Here is a 22,003-nt window from a genome sequence, read left to right as displayed (position 1 = left end):
TATCATCTTTCTTGTATGAATATTGGCCAAGTGAGGAACCGAGTATCGCCTAAGTCATATGACCGTATACTCCAAGTAATGTAAGAAATCAGTATTTCTCAATAATATTGAATAGACAAAATACCATGGTATTAAACCCGTTTACTATATACATGTTAAAGTAACACGATATCCGCCTACTACTAGGTATACTGATATAAGCTTAACATAATTTACAACAGTACTCCCTTGGCTGGCCCCATGTACAAACCTTCTGAATATTAATTGGCATTGAAACTGACGATACGTCGTTTATATCCTAGTGTGTATTGAACCCCTAGATGTCAGTACATGTATATTGTATATACCGTAGTGACATAGTCAAAAGAACCGCCGACACTTCGACACTAAGTGTTTACACGACTACGGTATTCTAAAGCATTTCGTCCCTACGTCCTCAACAAAGATAACTGCTTCTTATTCAAAATGGTATGTATTATCTTAAATATCGTATTTCTTTGTCTTAATCACTGATCAGTTTATTTCAGAATACAGGATGAAATATAGCACGTGGTCAATTGTTGTGTTACTTTTCAATGTATTTTCTATACAATGCTATTTTTCCCTGTATTCTCTATCTAATGCTGTGCTATCTTTTCCCTGTATTTTTTATCTCATACTGTGCTATCTTTTCCCTGTATAGTAATAAAGGTACTTTTGACATGTTGACAGAACTCGTCGGATTAATGTATATACATTATATGATATATTATATGCTTGATGTAACCAATTTTAGTTAAAACATACATTTTACTCTATCTACATTAAACCAGTTACAACATACTTTTAATAACTGTGCGACATACAACTGTTTGTGTAAATCGAGTACTATAAGGACGAAACAAATATATGATGTAGCATCACTGACGAGTCATAGAAGGACAAAACGGTGGTATGATGTAGCATCACTGATATGTCCTAGAAGGACGAAACGGTGGTATGGTGTAGCATCACTGACGTGTCCTAGAAGGACGAAAGGGTGGTATGATGTTGCATCACTGATGCGTTCTAGAAGGACGAACGGTGGTATGATGTAGCATTACTGATGTGTCCTAGAAGGATGAACGGTGGTATGATGTAGCATCACTGGCGAGTCATAGAAGGACAAAACGGTGGTATGATGTAGCATCACTGATGTGTCCTAGAAGGACGACCGGTGGCATGATGTAGCATCACTGATATGTCCTAGAAGGACGAAACGGTGGCATGATGCAGTATCACTGACGTGTCCTAGAAGGACGACAGGGTGGTATGATGTAGCATCACTGAGGAGTCATAGAAGGATGAAACGACTGTTTGATGTAACATCACTGATGTGTCCTAGAAGGACGAACGGTGGTATGATGTAGTATCACTGATATGTCCTAGAAGGACGAAACAGTGGTATGATGTAGCATCACTGACGTGTCCTAGAAGGACGAAACGACAAAACGGCAAAACATACCACAGCGTCAAAAAGTACGAGATAATTTTAATACGAGAAGACGAATTGATCCAAAAATACAGCGTATACACCAAGGAATAAAATACACAACGAAGCATAAACCAAAAGGATAGACAGTACAGAAAGATAGAATTATATCATTGACAGTACACAAGGATAGAATTATACCATTGACAGTACACAAGGATAGAATTATACCATTGACAGTACACAAGGATAGAATTATATCATTGACAGTACACAAGGATAGAATTATATCATTGACAGTACACAAGGATAGAATTATACCATTGACAGTACACAAGGATAGAATTATACCATTGACAGTACACAAGGATAGAATTATACCATTGACAGTACACAAGGATAGAATTATATCATTGACAGTACACAAGGATAGAATTATACCATTGACAGTACACAAGGATAGAATTATACCATTGACAGTACACAAGGATAGAATTATACCATTGACGGTACACAAAGATAGAATTATATCATTGACAGTACACAAAGATAGAATTATATCATTGACAGTACACAAAGATAGAATTATACCATTGACAATACACAGATATAGAATTATACCATTGACAGTACACAAAGATAGAATTATACCATTGACAGTACACAAGGATATAATTATACCATTGACAGTACACAAGGATAGAATTATACCATTGACAGTACACAAAGATAGAATTATACCATTGACAGTACACAAGGACATAATTATACCATTGACAGTACACAAGGATAGAATTATACCATTGACAGTACACAAAGATTGAAATATATCATTGACAGTACACAAAGATAGAATTATATCATTGACAGTACACAAAGATTGAAATATATCATTGACAGTACACAAAGATAGAATTATATCATTGACAGTACACAAAGATTGAAATATACCATTGACAGTACACAAAGATTGAAATATACCATTGACAGTACACAAAGATTGAAATATACCATTGACAGTACACAAGGATAGAAATATATCATTGACAGTACACAAGGATAGAATTATACCATTGACAGTACACATAGATATAATTATACCATTGACAGTACACAAGGATATAATTATATCATTGACAGTACACAAGGATAGAATTATACCATTGACAGTACACAAAGATAGAATTATACCATTGACAGTACACAAAGATTGAAATATATCATTGACAGTACACAAAGATAGAATTATATCATTGACAGTACACAAAGATTGAAATATATCATTGACAGTACACAAAGATTGAAATATACCATTGACAGTACACAAAGATAGAATTATATCATTGACAGTACACAAAGATTGAAATATACCATTGACAGTACACAAGGATAGAAATATACCATTGACAGTACACAAGGATAGAAATATACCATTGACAGTACACAAGGATAGAAATATACCATTGACAGTACACAAAGATTGAAATATACCATTGACAGTACACAAGGATAGAAATATACCATTGACAGTACACAAAGATAGAATTATACCACTGACAGTACACAAGGATAGAATTATACCATTGACAGTACACAAAGATTGAAATATATCATTGACAGTACACAAAGATTGAAATATACCATTGACAGTACACAAAGATTGAAATATATCATTGACAGTACACAAAGATTGAAATATACCATTGACAGTACACAAAGATTGAAATATACCATTGACAGTACACAAGGATAGAAATATACCATTGACAGTACACAAGGATAAATTAAAGTTAATAGTAAACCATGGCGTCATCAACACACACAACTGTTACATAATGCCAAACACACAGAAATCAATTATTATAACCGTCCCTCTGACAAGATTAAATGTCAAAATATAGCATAGTATTACACACAACATAAATCACTTCATCATCACACAATGACAAATACATAAAAAATAAATATAGCATAGTATTACACACAACATAAATCACTTCATCATCACACAATGACAAATACACAAAAATATACCACAGACACAAATGTTTAAAAGTTCCTAAAACGATCTCGTTACCCGTGTAATCAGACATATCATTGTGCTATTACCAATCAACCAGAGAATACTGTGACCTACAATAACTGTAATCATAAGTTATATAAATCACCAATGAAAATGTACAGACTAACGTGATTGAATTAACGTGAATAGTTCAGATTTATCAAGGACGATCTGTTTTATTAAAAAGAAATGATTGCACTGTATCACCACCACCGTCATTCCTTATTATATACTCATGTGTTAGTCACCTTTTTACCGACTATGATTAATGGTAGATAAACGGAGCATTAATAAGCTTTCAAATGTGTTTATCGGTTAGAATTCAATTAGGACTCGCCATTTTACATGTGCCTGGCTTTTAAGCAACATTAAGGTTGTCTCCTCAATACCCTCACCTTCACGTTGTTATACTCCTGGTTTATCTTGATCACGAGATTGTCTCCTCAATACCCTCACGTTTTACGATCTAGGTTGATAAAAGTTACGGGAAAGTTTTGTGGTCGCCATAGTGATTGCATTGAGAAATATTCTATTTCTTTGTGTGACATGAAGCTGAACGTATTAGATACTCGTTAGTTTGTCTATGGTTCCGTTGTTGTATACCTTGTTCTCATTTGAGAACGTGACATTACTTACTTATTTTGATCAAGGTCCACATGGCGGGTGTCGTCGATGAAGCAGAAGACGCTTACTCTTCCGGAACACCTGACCTGTTCATATTTTGCCCTAGTTTTATGGAATTTGTGTTTGAATTATGATTATGTTGCCATGTTGGTATTTTCGTGATGTTTTTAACAGCATGGTTAAGTGGAACATAGAAGATATTCACATCACTTACTCGATATAATTATAGAGAACGATATATATAATACATGGCTGGAAAACAGACCAAGTACCATGTGAAATGTTTCCACATGAGAAACGCATCATGATCTTTGTATGACAATGTGTTCGTGTTTGCCAACTTTGTGAATGAATGAGCAGTGAACATTGAGACGTTTGTGATAAACGTAGGGGCAGGGGTGACGTATCATTGACGACCAGATGTGTTGATATCTGTCTGGCGGTCTAACAGACATACAGGTGTTGACAACATAGAGCATGCATTAGCGTCTGGCCGAACTACAAAGCAAAAAATAGTTGTATTCATGTTAACACAAGTAATCTTCTACAAAATCTTGATCAACGTTACAAAAGGTAGCAGATTGATTTTCTACTTATTAAGGGTATTCATGACACAAGTGAGCCTGTAAATACTGAATAACTACATCAGTACATTTGTTACATACCAAACACGCATGATGTTCACGCCCCAGTTAAAAGATTTTAAAATTAATTATTCTGTTATAAATAACAGTGACAGTGTAGAGTATACCGAAGCATATAAAGATAGCTTATTAAATCAATCAAAACTACAAATTGATAAGCACGAGATGTTTGTGACGAGATATAAAATGTTGGTACAATGTACAACATATATTTTCATATCCTGTATGTATTGTTATTGCTGGTCTCATATTTACTTCCGCTGTGTTGATACAAACAAGCTATTTTCATTGTCTACGGATCTGTGCAATGGTAAAACTTTTAGATCATAAATGGGTATAAGAAAACTCCGAACAAATGGCTGATCGCTTAAATACCACTCCTTTATTGGAGTTTAATCCCCGACTATCAGCGATGTATTTGTGATGGGATTTAAGGACGGTTTGTTATGTAACTCAATCAATCTTTGACCTGGAGTGTTTGAACTCTGTCTGGTACAAGACAAGATGACGTCAATGTACAACATTAAGCTGTGGTGATAATTTGTGTGTTAAAACGCATTGTAAAACATTAAGTAAGAATTAACCTCATGCATCGTGAAAGCAACTATTTGAACATTGATTTCCTGTCAGCATATCCTCAATAATTTATCGTATTTTGACAAAGTGCTTGAGCGAAAGTGACTTTTAAATTCCCATGATCTCTCACCATGTTGACTATCCATTTTCTTCCAATCATGTTCTACCTACAATTCACTCATGTCTCACTACTTCACAAATATCTCTCCACACGTATACCCTCCCCATCTCTCTCTCTCCATCTGACTGACCACTGTCTGCATCAGATGACCTCCACACGTACACCATCCCCATCTCTCTCTCTCAATCTGACTGACCACTGTCTGCATCAGAAGACCTCCACACGTACACCATCCCCATCTCTCTCTCTCTCCACCTGACGGACCACTGTCTGCACCAGCTGACCTCCACACTATACCCTCCCCATCTCTCTCTCCATCTGACTGACCACTGTCTGCACCAGCTGACCTCCACACGTATACCCTCCCCATCTCTCTCCATCTGACTGACCACTGTCTGCACCAGCTGACCTCCACACTATACCCTCCCCATCTCTCTCTCCATCTGACTGACCACTGTATGTACCAGCTGACCTCCACACGTATACCCTCCCCATCTCTCTCTCTCTCTCTGACTGACCACTGTCTGCACCAGCTGATCTCCACATATATACCCTTCCCACCTCTCTCGCCATCTGACTGACCATTGTATGCACCAGCTGACCTCCACGCGTGTACCCTCCCCATCTCTCTCTCCATCTGACTGACCACTCTCTGCACCAGCTGACCTCCACACGTATACCCACCCCATCTCTCTCTCCATCTGACTGACCACTGTCTGCACCAGCTGACCTCCACACGTATACTCTTCCTATCTCTCTCCATCTGACTGACCACTGTCTGTACCAGCTGACCTTCATACGTATACTCTCTCCATCTGACTGGCCACTGTCTGCACCAGCTGACCTCCACACGTTTACCTTCGAGTTTATCTTCACTCATGCCTTACCCTATCTCCACTACTGTCCTGTATTGTAGACTCTATGCCCCCTCTGTCTGTGTCCTACCTTCCCTCACATAGGCCTGATTTTCCAGGGATTAACAAATCTACAAGGATCACTAAAGGATAAATGTTCACCAATAAATCGATATATCTGTAATTCATACATTTTAAATCAATAATTCAGTATTGACCACAAGTCACCTGTACCCATACTTGTGTATCTATACGAGTTAAAGGCATATGTAATTAGAACACATGTACGATGATAGTGGACTGTATATATAGTTAATGGTATAATGATATCGGAGATTGAATACTTCTTTTACATATAACTTGATACCAAACTTCAAACTGCCAGTATAACAGTGTTGGATTATATCCTTATTGTGAACCCACCGTAACAAAGACCGTTTAAACACGACTGATATGGCGAGGTATCACCTATTATTTTCTGTGGTAACTTAAGTACTTTACATACTTTAAACTTGATTGTCTCTAATCATCGGCTATTTTTGATATTCGAAACATTTTGCCATATAGTAGAGTTATCTTACCTAAACAACACTAAAAATGACTTCCGTAATGGTCATTAATATATTAATATACCATTCAACGATAATCACTATACATTTGTATATAAAAACTCTCATTATGGATCTGTCTCGGTAAAACTGATATCATATTATTTTTGCTTTAAGTATTTTATATCGAAGAGAAATCTATATTTAACTATATGTGACGACTCTTATGTAAACGTGACAGGTCCTTAGTGTAAAGGATTACAAGGTAAACGAAGTTAATGTCTGATTAATGTAATAAATAGACAGTTCCACTTCGGGAGCATTACCTCTGTTGACTTAATGCATGCACAACAAAAACCCGTTTTATTGAAACTGCACAGGAATGCAAACAACCGTTAAGAGTTTCAAGTATGTAGATTTAACAAAATTGTAAACTTATTGTATTTGTAAAGTGTATGTGCTAACAGGAATCGTGTTTAAAGTAAACACATGTTATTAATATCCGATACAGCAAAAGTATAGTCACAAGGGTATTTTATCCAAAAAAATGCTACATCAATTTACTTTACACTGCATATAGGGATAAGAAAACTAAAATTAAAAAAATAAAATGCAAAATGAGACAAATTTCCAGACCAATACTTTCTTGTTTCGTGTACACAAAGTTTTCTCAAGTATTACAGATACATACAGTGAAGAGCTACACAAGATTGCGTAGCTTAAATGAAATTCGAAACTGCTGGATAGAGAACAGACTAAAGTTGTGTCAAATATAACAAACAGATGGGGTAGGGTAGGTTTTAGTATAGTATGTAGACAGAAATGAATTAAGTACAATGATATATCTCGAGATAAAAGGCTATATGTGTAGGTTTAAATAGAAACACTTGTTCAGACAATAGGTACTACCGAAATAAACAGAGGGATCAGCTATAGTGGTGTACCTTTACGTAATGTTAGATAGAGCCGAAGTCTAAACACCGTGATAATTTACAGCAAATTAAGAAAGATTCACAACTCTGCTAAATTTTTACTTGAGTACTAGAAGTTAAAATGACGTCAGTTACAATGAATCACTTCTGATATGGATGTAGATACACAGTAGATTGACCAGATATAAAGAACAACAACCTGTGAAACACAGGTATTACCTTTTGTGATAATAACTTCTAATGCGATTTGTCAGTCTTAATACCCCACACAAGCCTTCTTAGTAGAAACCCAAAGGTAAGGGAAGCCTTGAACATAGGTACAATCAGTATACATTATAGACTTAACGACAAGTACGCAACTATACCTGGGTATGTATATTCAATTACTTATTTGTTATGATTTGGAAAGGCAATACGGCTGATATCTTGTCTGTAAAGAGGTTTAATGATTCCCATTTCATCTGGGATCTATTAAATGTTCTATTCGTTATTTTCTAAGTTTTGAAAATTGAGTGGAAATCACTATCGCCGTCTTTAACATGGTGTTGTATCTGTGATTAGCTACAATCGATGTAGCTTTATTGATTTCTGAACGATAATCTAACGTTTTGCTCCATGATTTCACACAAATTGTTGAGAAAATTCATATCAGATGTGTAACAAGATAACCACTTGTAGTGTATATTACAAAGGTGCAGCAAAATTGGAGCATTTTCGATGTTCAATTCATTTCCTCCCGAACAGAATACAAAGGCAACTAATTGAATGCGCCTTTCTGATTGGTCAAAACTATAAACAGAAAAATAAATTGTATCATTGGAACGCTTAAATGGTATCACATATGTTTAGTACAGTACATGTCGTGGTAAAGGATTTAATCTTTACATATTTTAAGTTAATTAATTACGCGGAACTCACAAAATAGCCCAGTCTCAGCTACTTTACTGATCACATTTAATGTGTGATTTGTTGTTCATCGTTCACCGCTGTAGTTATAAATGGAGCTGTTGGAGTATTGTCTCCTATATATCCTATATATTCACTAGTCGATGGTAACGATGGATAGTACATGGAACGTTTAGGAAAAACGGAAATGGGAATCAGATCCTAAATTCCGTTTAAGTAAAACATATATGATGGCACAACGAAAGGTCCAATGATATCAATTCAATTCGGTTCAGGAATCAACCTTTCAGATAGAAGACTACCATTGCTTTTGAAAGGAGATGTGTCTTCTAGGAAACTCCCACTCAAACTCCAGTTCCGTTTAACCATAAACAAAACTAGAATCTGGTTCCCACTAAGGTTAAACGGAACTAGAATCTGGTTCCCACTAAGGTTAAACGGAACTAGGATATGGTTCCCACTAAGGTTAAACAGAACTAGAATCTGGTTCCCACTAAGGTTAAACGGAACTAGAATTTGGTTCCCACTAAGGTTAAACGGAACTAGGATCTGGTTCCCACTAAGGTTAAACAGAACTAGAATCTGGTTCCCACTAAGGTTAAACGGAACTAGAATTTGGTTCCCACTAAGGTTAAACGGAACTAGGATCTGGTTCTCAGCAAGGTTAAACGGAGCAAGAATCTGTTTCTCAAACGGAACTAGAATATGGTTCCCCCTAAGGTTAAACGGAACTAGAATCTGGTTCCCACTAAGGTTAAACGGAACTAGAATCTGGTTCCCACTAAGGTTAAACGGAGCTAGAATCTGGTTCTCAAACGGAACTAGGATCTGGTTCTCAGTAAGGTTAAACGGAACTAGGATCTGGTTCTCAGCGAGGTTAAACGGAACTTGACTTTGGTTCTCGGTAAGGTTAAACGGAGCAAGAATCTGGTTCTCAAACGGAACTAGGATCTGGTTCTCAGTAAGGTTAAACGGAGCAAGAATCTGGTTCTCAAACGGAACTAGGATCTGGTTCTCACTAAGGTTAAACGGAGCAAGAATCTGGTTCCCACTAAGGTTAAACGGAGCAAGAATCTGGTTCTCAAACGGAACTAGGATCTGGTTCTCAAACGGAACTAGGATCTGGTTCCCACTAAGGTTAAACGGAACTAGAATCTGGTTCCCACTAAGGTTAAACGGAGCAAGAATCTGGTTCTCAAACGGAACTAGGATCTGGTTCTCAGTAAGGTTAAACGGAGCAAGAATCTGGTTCTCAAACGGAACTAGAATCTGGTTCCCACTTAGGTTAAACGGAACTAGAATCTGGTTCCCACTAAGGTTAAACGGAACTAGAATCTGGTTACCACTAAGGTAAAACGGAACTAGAATCTGGTTCCCACTAAGGTTAAACGGAACTAGAATCTGGTTCCCACTAAGGTTAAACGGAACTAGTAACAGGAAACCAACTTCAGGTTCCCTAGTGCAGAAAGGCCACTTCACGTGAATAAGAGTAAGTTGGCCATAACACCTTGGGAAGTGGAAATGTGGTCCTCACTAAACCAAAAGTACAGAACGAGATGGTGTATACCGACCTATCCGGACATGTAAAACATCTGATGCTTTTTCAATGAAACATAGACTTCAATAATACTTCAATTACAAATGATTAATGACTGACGTTTGCATGTTCTTATCTGGAGACTACCTATGCTAGAATTGATTTTAACAATTAGTGACTCAATCGATTCTAGCTTTCAGTCTTCGTATTGTGATATGGTTTACAAAGCTTGCTAAAAGTTGTGCAGTTCAAACATAATTACATTGCAGGATCTATATATTTGCTATAAACATATGATGTGTAGCTGAAATAATTTCTCGTATATTTTCTAGCCTGTTATTTTTTAAAATATCATTGATATTGTATAGTTAAACACAAAATAAAAACCAAGATTTTGAAAACTTCGATCAATCAATAACCTTGAAATTATGCTCTGTATTTTACTGTCCTCGTCAATGTTTCAGGGTGTAGAGATTGTAGGTACTATACCTGGAATGTTACAGTTTAGATGCCTGTATATGCATGATGATACTGAAATAACCGTGAACAATTGTTTACCGATAAAGGTCACTGTTTTTTTATCAGTACACAACCTAAAACATTTTACATGGACTAAACACGCCACATTACAACACTCAACACGTGATATATTGCCGTAATAATAGCATGCCTAATTAATTTTACACTTATCCACAATGAAAGTTAATTACAACTGAATCTTGAATAAACAAATCCAGAGTTGAATGAGATATTTCTATTTTAAATAGAGCTATAATTGAGAGGTAGTTTTGTATACGTAGTTAAATAATTCACCATCAGCTATATCATTATGGAGACATCCCCCTAAAAAGTCTTAAGCGATTCTCATCACTGGTGATGGAGAAAATATGATATACATAATGTTTTAATCCAATACATTGTTAACCATTCAATTAACCCTGTACAATTTTCATTATTACATATATAAACACCATTACTTAGTCATATCTACTACCTACTATATATTCTCAGTTTTTGACTTAGTATACGCTTCAGAATTTTGTAGTATCGTAGGAAAAATAGATATTATATATTTTGTTTCAGAACATAATTTGCCCGATTTCCATAAGAAAGTCTTGGATTTTATTTTTTTCTGTTAAGCCGAATTCGAAAAAAAAAAAATAAATAAAGATAACTTATTTATCCATGTCCGTTTCAACATGTTGTCGGCCTAATATTTTCGTTCTTTTTTTTACATGGAGTGGATACTGTTATTGTTACACTAAAATTGATGTTACCTAACAGTAGGTGAAGTGCTAAGTCAGCTAAGCTTCAAACTGTTTGGTATTACATAAATCTAATTACATTTGTATCATTTAATGGATAAGTTCGTTACATGTGTATCTTCATCGTCCAATCCCACACTTAGACATCCAAGTTCATGGCCTTTTAATGGATAATTTCGTTACACGTATAAATTCATCGTCCAATCCCACACTTAGACATCCAAGTTCATGGTCCTTTATTGTTGAATAATTCAATTTATCAAATTTTCTGATTTATTGAAATGCTGGTGACATAAAGCAAGATATTTTCCTATCATATGTTTACACCTTATCTGCAGGTCCACCTCTCCTCCAATCACACCAATACATCTCCCGTGTAACAAGTACTTCCTTATTACAGCCCACTGTTTACACGTAACAATATACATCGAGGTTTTCATCCAAAAACCGGACAATCAGGAGAGAAGCACGTGATTAGCTCTTGTTTACGATATAACCGCTATATATCTCAATATGAAAGGAGGAAAATGGGACTTCTAAACAAAGGTCTGACTAAGTTAAGGATAATAGCGGAAAGCACTTGATGATAAATTATTGTTAATTTAAAGCGTATTCATAAAGAATATAAGAAATAGAATATAAAATAGACAGAATGATTACTTTTAAGTCATTTAATCAGACATCAAATATTTCAAGGAAGAATTGGCTGTAAATAATGCAGATTATTTAATTTGAAATTCAAAGCATTACTTTAAGGAAATATTTTAAAACATTATCTAACAATAAATCATCTAACAAGAGAAAAGAACGTGCACTTCAGTCAAGGACATGCTAGGACTGATATAGGTAATCATTTCACTTGATGTTTGGGGATAATAAATTCTCGGATGACCCTGACGAGAGGGCTTTATGGAATAGAAGTCAAATAAATCTCTTTATCTCTGATATCGATTTCAAATCACGAATGGCATGGTGTGAAATTAGCCTGAGAAACCCCTGCTGGCAAAACATCTATAAAACTGGGTCTGATACACGTTTGTATGGAGTATTATGTAAAGCTTTAATGGGACGGCTGTCGGTGGCCAATAAAGGACGGAACTCCGACAGGTAAATACCACAGGTAGGCAGTAGACTGTTCTTCATTTACAAGTGTTTAATATACATTTTATATCAGATTATGTCATCTGGGTCTCCACGCAACTTCGGAGGTACGCTTTCTTTATAACAAAGCGAGATGTTCAGCGTTATTGATGCAACACGTTTCCGTCAGTAAAATCAAGCTGTAGGTAACTATAAATACTTGCACCTTCATCACAGGTTTTTGTACAGATGTACGATATAATGTGTGTATACTGTGTTATGTACCTTCATCACAGGTTTTTGTACAGATGTACGATATAATGTGTTTATACTGTGTTATGTACCTTCATCACAGGTTTTTGTACAGATGTACGATATAATGTGTGTATACTGTGTTATGTACCTTCATCACAGGTTTTTGTACAGATGTACGATATAATGTGTATATACTGTGTTATGTACCTTCATCACAGGTTTTTGTACAGATGTACGATATAATGTGTGTATACTGTGTTATGTACCTTCATCACAGGTTTTTGTACAGATGTACGATATAATGTGTTTATAATGTGTTATGTGCCTTCATCACATACTGTGTTACATCACAGGTTTTTGTTAAATATAATGTGTATATACTGTGTTAACTTCATCACAGATGTACGATATAATGTGTGTATACTGTGTTATGTACCTTAATCACAGGTTTTTGTACAGATGTACGATATAATGTGTGTATACTGTGTTATGTACCTTCATCACAGGTTTTTGTACAGTGTGGATGTACGATATAATGTGTGTATACTGTGTTATGTACCTTCATCACAGGTTTTTGTACAGATGTACGATATAATGTGTTTATAATGTGTTATGTGCCTTCATCACAGGTTCTTGTACAGATGTACGATATAATGTGTTTATACTGTGTTATGTACCTTCATCACAGCTTTTTGTACAGATGTACGATATAATGTGTTTATAATGTGTTATGTACATGCATGCATATTTTATAGAACGCGTGTTTCTATTCATAAATCAACTTGCCTAACACATGCACACACACACACCTAACATAACATATAAGTGAACATCATTAGTACATTTGATATCATATTTTGATACGCTATAACAATACTCCACAAAGAAACACTTCTCTCTCTTTAGGTTTACTGTAAGGAGCGTGAACCAAATGTCTCGGTCTGGAAAAAAGTGTTCTTTGTCAAACACGCACACATTAGACATTGCTATTAAATTGTTTCTGTCAGTATCTAGAAAGTCCAGATAACAAACATAAAATATTCGGTACATGATTAAGGGGGACGTTTTTCATGTTAATACGGTGCCAATGTTAACACTTCAATATCTATACATAGATTTACTGGCTTTTTACAGACTGTAAGTGTAGTGACTTACTTCGAAGTCTTCACCTCATCACATTTCTGTTCCATTCTCGGCTACCCCATGACTAGGAAACTTAGTAACTCATAACAAATTCAATATTCTGAATGACCTAATTTCAACAATGTATCACTATACATTGGAACTGGCTTACTATAGAAACACATATATGATACCTATATAATATACCAGTATGTCAATAACACTGTACTGGTATATCGAATATTTCTCCTGTACAACACGAGATAAATAGACATTGTATCATCCAATCTCCTAACGGAGGACTCATTCTCTAGATATAAGTTGGTAACAAAAACGTTCCCATTTACCCAGCTAGGTAGACTGGACCTAATTACCTAGTAATAATGAGGTATTCATTTCATTAGCAAAGAATGACCAATGACAGTATATGAGATAATTCTACCATCTAGCTCATGCACCGGCATCTCGTAATATAAGTACAGTAATACGTTATCTGTTAGCAAACGGACAGCCTTCTGACCCCGGTTGCTTTAAGGTTAGTTAAGATTAAACTAGCGGCTTGCGAAAAATTCAAGTGTTGCCATAGAAAATACTAGAGCGTTATAGAAAAAATTAAAATTAAAAATATATCAAACTGACCTGTCCCAACAAATCGACAGCTATGAAATGATAAAGAATGTTCCCAATTTAGTTTAATTTGTGCTTGACAAATTTTTGCTAACCCTTGGTTATCTCTAACCAACCTTTAAACAAGCGGAGCCTGGGTATTTTTTTTTCGGATTACACTAGGACGACATTGTAGAAGCACATCCCACTGATAATGAAAAAAATCGTTATGTAGTATCATAGGACATCATGTGTGTTCCGATGGCATTGTTCTTATTATCGGAAAGCCTCTAATAACAAATCGATTACTTTGTAGAAGTGAAGTCTACAGTTCAGTTCCCTAATTCCCTAATCATTTCCGGTTACAAATGAACCTATCGTCTGCTGTACTGACATAAATTCGATAGTATTTCCAACCCAGCAGCGACTCTAATGTACAAAACCTAGGCAGGTAGGCGGATGTGAAGAAACATTCTATGTTGTTGACATACAATCTGTATATAGGTCTGTTGTTACGTCCATTGTTAAAGCAAACCTATTTCTATAGATACAATGTTTAAACTACACTGGTTGGATATTGTTATAATCAATTTGTAACCAAACAAACGGTTCGACGATGCTGCTGACATTATGTATCAGCTCTAATGTCAGCCATTGACCCGTGTGACATGACAAAGCATTGCTGTCCATTTTCCTAACCTAACACGTATACTTGCTTCAGAACGAACATTGTATACCTTTTTATTTCAGATTTAAGACCGAAGAAGACTTGTATTAAACACTTATAAGTTTCCAATATTTTTCTATAAAACACTTGCTTCACTTTTCAATGATCAGGAAGTTAACATTCTTATGGTGATCAAAATGCAGTGTTTTTTTTCGATTTTCGTATTTTGAACCTGCAAATTTGTTGTCGGCTAAAAAGTACTCTTAGTGAACGGAATACATATTTTAATAAACATGATTTATATTTGATTATATTAGTTTGATCATCTGTTTACAGGCTGATTGGGAGGAGATCATATTGTTAGGGAAAGGAGAGTTCCTCAGCTGTGACAATGAGGAAACCACACTTCTCAGACGACAAGGAAAATGTACATAATCCAGGTACAAGGCACACCTGTGGTGACAGGAAAAAATCTGAAACAAGTAATACAGACTCTAATGAACAGTGTGTGAAGGAGATCGTGTGTAAAGATGTCTACCTGATGGACAAGACAGGAGGACGATTCGACAAGAACCTTCTGGCCAACAGTCTTACGGCCAAACTTAAACAAAACATCCCAGGCGAGTTTACCACCAAGAGACATGTGATGCACAAACTCCGCCGGGAAGGCTTGAAAGATTATGTTCACTTAGAAAATCTCAACAAAAAATACGATAGCGAAATGCAAGTGCAAACGAACAAGCTTGACAATGAGAGCAATCTTTTGCTTCGTAGACACGAAAAGATGCGGAAACAAAGTGAATATCAAAGGAAAAATCAGGAAAAAATTCGGTCTCAAATCAGGAATCCTTCTTTGAAACAGGGAGATGCTGCTTCGTCCGTATTTCCTCAAATCAAATATTTTTCCCAGGCACATGCGGCTTCGCATCCTCCCGATGACGCCACCGTTGAAGTGCATCCTTCACACCAGTTAGAGACAGCAGCGTTTCCGTCGTTTTCAGTTGACACACACGATCCAACAAATGTTAAAGTTTTCAAATATCAAGGAATATTTCAACCACAGAACAAATATTCCAGTAGACGTACCAGTGTCAGATCGTCTGGATCCGGAGGGATATTAAAAAGAGATATGAATACTCCAGAATATGAAGTCCTTACTCTCTCCTTGGAGGACGGTACAGAGAGTAGGGCGTCAAGTAAAAATCGAGGCGACAAGAAGCGAAAGGGACTTCGTGTGACTTGGAGTGGAGTTGAAAGAGAATTTGAAAAGGGGCGGCAAAATCAGGATGATTTGCCTTGCCATGACAATAGCAGTCGCGGTGACGATGTCGCGTCTACAACTAGTACTACAAAAAGTAGTGGTTACGGAATACATTATAGACAAAGCAAACGAAATAAGATCGAAAACATTGGTATCAAGTGGAAACTGCCACCAGGATCAAAACAATCCAACCGCGCTGTTAAATCGGCTACAGCCACATATACTGCGTCTTCACGTTCTAGAAATCTTATGCCAGTGTCGGGCGGTCTTCAACAGACAGGAATGTCAGTGACTCGCACACGATGGCACGTTCCCTCTGCGCCTCCATTGTCATCGTATGATCTATACAGGGAATGGCTTTATAAGCTCGACAAGCTGAAATCGCCCATGGAACCTAAGGAATTCCTAAAGGAAGTGCCTGCTATGGACAATAAAATAGACAGCTGTAGTCCTGCTTACACCCTACCTGCCAATATCTCAGAGCAAATGAACTTGTCCATATACGCCGCGTCCAACGTTGTGTAGACGGGATCATTATAGTATATATATGTAACTTTTAAGTATTATGCGAATTAACAGGTCTCTATCAGCAGATATTTATGTGACGTGCTAAGCACTTTGTATTCACGATGAAAATATTTGTAGGTGTAACACAGTGAGATATGTCAAGCTAATTCAAATTTCAATACATTTCAAATAAGAAACATCACAAACCACTCTCTATTAGATTGATTATTAACGTTTATCAAACGTTACTTTTTTAGTAATACGAATTTTACAACAGTAAGACTGATCATTTTGTAGAGAGAGAAAAAAATTGTGTTTTACAATTTACAGTCATGGTGGTAAATTATATCAAATATATTAAACCAAGTAAGCATCATGTCTTATATTTGTACGATAAAAAGGATGATATATGAATAAAAGAAAGATTTACACGGAGGCGCATGTAAAAGTTCAGGAAGAAAAATACCAGGTGTTCTGGAACAATCAGCGTCTTCTGCTTCATGAATTACACCCGCAATGTAAATCTTGGTCAATACAAGTAAGTAATGTCACTTTCTCAAATGAGAACAAAGTGAACAAAAATAACTTTAAACTTGTTCACTAAATAAATATCCTTCCAACTTTGTACAATAATTGAGACACGTTAATAAAGAAGACACAACGTGAGTTAAACTTGTAAGATGATATGGTCATATCAAGATATTAGCAGTAATACTTACACCACGTTCCAATGCACAAATTACTCAAAAGGCATATACAAAAATGTGTGTTTTACCTTAGACGTATAGAGGTTCATTACTACCAGCTATGCACATATTTATGTTACGTACAATTTGACGGTATTTCAATTACTTTAATTGGGAAGAAAAGAAATGTATCCTCATCTTTTTCAATATGTCATTGCATATCTCGCTATTTGGTTAATTTAGTTTGTTTATCAAGAAGTTATGAAGTGCGTTAAATAAAAGTTTGTACTAACATGTCTTGATTATGCTACAGTATTATGTAACAATAGCACTGACCAGTTATAAACCAAATGACATCGTATTACGACCATCTTTTAGTTCGGACTGATCCGGCTCTATACTGAAGATTTAATACATTTATATAACGGTATACTGTATATTAGTTAAAACGACAATTTTATAATGGAGGATATAGGTGTGCTCAATAAATGCTGTATACGACACGGAGGTCATTAATTGTATGTAACGAGGGAAAAGAATAATACTTGTAATAAATATAGTGTTCAATTGTCAGTATGTTTGTTGTGTTGGTGTGTTGGTGGGTTAAGAAAGTGTAAACATACACACATACCGTACGTATAGCTGATATTTTTTCTTGTTTTAAAACGATCGAATTATGTTTTAACAAATTCAAATTTCTCGGTCTGATTGTTAAAGGACATCTTGTACACTTGTATCATTATTAGGATTCGATTTCCGCGATCACTTTACCGCGAAATAGCGAAAACATCGAAAATAACCGGTTATTTGGTATATATTACAGACATAAAGTAATTACTAGGGACATTAAATCTTCTATTTGCGTATGTATTCCTGTATGTATAATAGGGCGAGTCACAAAAGGCTGCCCCAGCTGTTTGTGGGAATCTATATTACCCTAGAATCCTGTGCCCTATCATCGGATATTAATTTAACCTATATTCATAAGTAATAAATTGGTGACACATTTTGAAGACTTCACCAGCTTACACAAACAATAGTATAGCAATGAAGTGTGGTGAGTTTTAAAGGTCAATATTGATACTCTACCACTTAGAACTACACGAATGTTACAATGTCTCACATGGCCTCAGTCTGAATTAATAAGTGGAGTTATCATGTAAATAAAACCAGGTGGCCATTCCGCCCTGAATTTCCAAATCTTTTCATTGCCTGTTGAGATATCCCATGCCTATTAGACATTAACATTTAGTCACGTTAACTCATACGTACACATGCATCAACATATATTTTCCAATATGAGATTTCCTAAATGAGTAAATAATCTGTTTTGCTCCAAATGTATTTTTCAAAATGTTTATTTGTAGATTTGTTGTATGTAACAGAGGCGATCTATCAAAGCTGTCAAAAATGCACATCTAAATGAACCTGCATTTTATTGTTTACCCGTTCAAGCTGAAATAAACCACAACATACATATATTATGGCGTTAACGGTGTGCTACTGATCTGTCGGGAGATGCCTATTAACTGTCACGCCTAGATTAGCATATACAAAGGTAGACTTGCATATGTAAATTTACACCAACGGATCATTTCCAAAAGATTTCAAGATAGAGAAAGTTCTGTTGACATTACAGAAGTCACATTAGGTAGACATGCAGGCATCACATGATCTGTGACAAGCCGGTTTATATGAATGTCACCTCGTTTTATTGATAACTTACCATGACGTTTACACCTGTAAGTCTTTCACCACAAGTTGACGTCAAATGATGTTAATTCACAGTAGTAGAGCATTACAAATACATGGAGAAAAGAAAGGAATGTATTAAAACAAAACGGAAAAGTGCGGAAAAAGCAACGGTAAAAGGTACTACAAACAGCATGGAAACAAGTCATTAAAAATACGGACATATCTAATTTACGAAGAAAAAAAACCGCATATCTATTTTGATCCTACAAAGTTACAATTTGTTTACCAATATATCGAAATAATTGTATCTCTTTTCTGAAACAGTTCCGTGCGTAGAATTGTATTATGTAAACATGTTGCTGTCTTATGTTTACAAATATACATAATTAATTGTGTCAAATTCAGAAGGGCTTGAACTTGGACAGGAGTTACGGCAAACCTCTCAGAGAATAACATTCCATAAAAATGTTGTTATGATATCTACATAAAGAAACAGAAATTGTCATGCTAAATGTTTGCAGCCTTAAACGTTTAGCAAATCGTCTTCAATTTATAACTTTTGGCATCATAATTCAGTGGGTTCGTTGAAATCAGTTGCAATGAACCACGCCAAGGGAAACAACTCGTATTTCATATGTTTGTTAAAAGAAGAGAAACAATGCATTCACTGATCAAGTTAGACTACAGAATATCTACAACGAAAATGTATCATAAAGTTACACAACTGTATCGCCGTATATCTGTGTGATTCCTCATACTGGAACAACCGTTACAGCATTGCTGTGGTGTATGATAAGTTCTCAAAGATATGCAGCTAGCTTTAAGTATATTGAGACGCATATATAAGGGAACACGTTTTCCCTTAAAACAATCTCGTCCGCGGAAAGACCGAAAGGTCGTAATAGTGAGCGTAAAAACCCGATAAATGAATCCTTTAAACGCTTTGCTTATTTTATGATTGTTTATCATTACAGGTAACGATAACGGTTATATGTGATTATAGAGCCTGTGACAGGGGCTACAATAACCCACAACATTTGTGTGCAGTATATACGAAGTCGCTACACAGAAATGTATGATGAACTTACCCTGTGGAGGAAGATATGAGCAACTCATACTGGATATAAAGTTACGTATGCTTTATACAACAACAAAAATAACAAGAAAAAGGAATTAGGGCGTCAGAATAGAACTTCTAAAAACACAACCAGTAGAAAGTAAGACTGTGACGTTTCGATGACTACACGGTCACCTTCATCAGAGTGGAGCGTACTAGCACTGACGTACGTAGTGCACGAGATCTACACGGACACCTTCATCAGACACTGGAGTGGAGCGTACTAGCACTGACGTACGTAGTGCACGAGATCTACACGGACACCTTCATCACACAAATGACTAGAGTGGAGCGTACTAACACTGACGTACGTAGTGCACGAGATCTACACGGACACCTTCATCACACACTAGAGTGGAGCGTACTAGCACTGACGTACGTAGTGTACGAGATCTACACGGACACCTTTATCAGACAAATGACCAGTGTGGAGTGCACTATCACTGACGTACGTAGTGTACGAGGTGGTACGGAATCGAACAACTTTTACGGCTGAACTATAATCCTATGTACACCAAGGTCGAAAATAATGTGACGAGATGGTAAACATATTATAGACTAAGATTCACAAGATGGTGCCAATGTACTGTGGTCAATTCGGCTACGCTATGTTCAGCATTTTGCCACAGATATGAAAGGCCTGTCAGCAAACATTCAGCTAATTTTCCTTTGCCATGGCATTGCAACAGTCATGAAGCCTTACAAGCCTACCAGAAATATCACAATTCGTCCTAAAAATTATAATAGCTCAAATTGTATTGACATTACCAACCTAAAATGTTCTAATATATATATATGGCGTGATATTTTTTATAGATTGTCCACGCTGACTATAGGTAAGGAAAGGTTGTTCGTCCATATGTTCCGAATAATCGGATGTCTGTATGAGTAAATGAAATCCCTAACAGATACTTTTATGGGAAGGTCACTTGTCATCCTGACAAGACAGTGATGATGAGCGAAGCAACGACAGTAATGTAACAAAATTGCATATATCAGTAACCATATTTTTGGGATAAAAGAAGTCCTGCCCAGCACGAGGTGAGTGCGAGTTAGAATGATATCTATTGTAAATTTAGTATATACATATTTAAAGTTTTTAAAATTCGTATTTGCTTTAATAATAACAGAAAAAAGCAATAACTTGCTGAAATAAGTGAGAAATTAACAGTTCCTTACATATGCGTTTCAATATATACATGTGTATATGTAAGCAACTTATTTTTGAGGCCTGTAATACTTCAAAAAATGGTCGATGAAAAATAACCGGAAAAGAAATCTTCTGTTTTACTGAAAATATAACGTCATATAAATTTTACAAGTTAGAGCAGTATATATTCAGACAATACAGTTAATTCAAAACTATCATATACATTGTATCGGTTAACTGAAAATCGATCGGGCTTAGTATGAGCAAGGTTACCTCCCTTTGTATATGGGCTCGTCTACTGAAAAGCCGAAAAGCCTTATAGTAGACGTAAAGATGGT

At 36.0% G+C, this 22,003-nt stretch overlaps 1 protein-coding gene across 1 annotated transcript; it reads left to right on the top strand.

The window, feature by feature from the left end:
- The first annotated feature begins 15,640 nt into the window (after nucleotides 1-15,640).
- On the top strand, nucleotides 15,641-17,035 carry LOC132557188 (uncharacterized). The gene has a single exon (XM_060221684.1). The coding sequence runs from the start codon at nucleotides 15,641-15,643 to the stop codon at nucleotides 17,033-17,035; it is 1,395 nt and encodes a 464-aa protein (XP_060077667.1).
- Nucleotides 17,036-22,003: the final 4,968 nt, after the last annotated feature.

Source organism: Ylistrum balloti, unplaced genomic scaffold (genome assembly GCF_031769215.1).
Source record: "Ylistrum balloti isolate Yb309-2 unplaced genomic scaffold, AGI_CSIRO_Ybal_v1 Utg370638, whole genome shotgun sequence".
Taxonomy (NCBI): Eukaryota; Metazoa; Mollusca; class Bivalvia; order Pectinida; family Pectinidae; genus Ylistrum; species Ylistrum balloti.
Note: the sequence above shows the minus strand (reverse complement) of the source record. Positions and strands in the feature narration are given on the sequence as shown.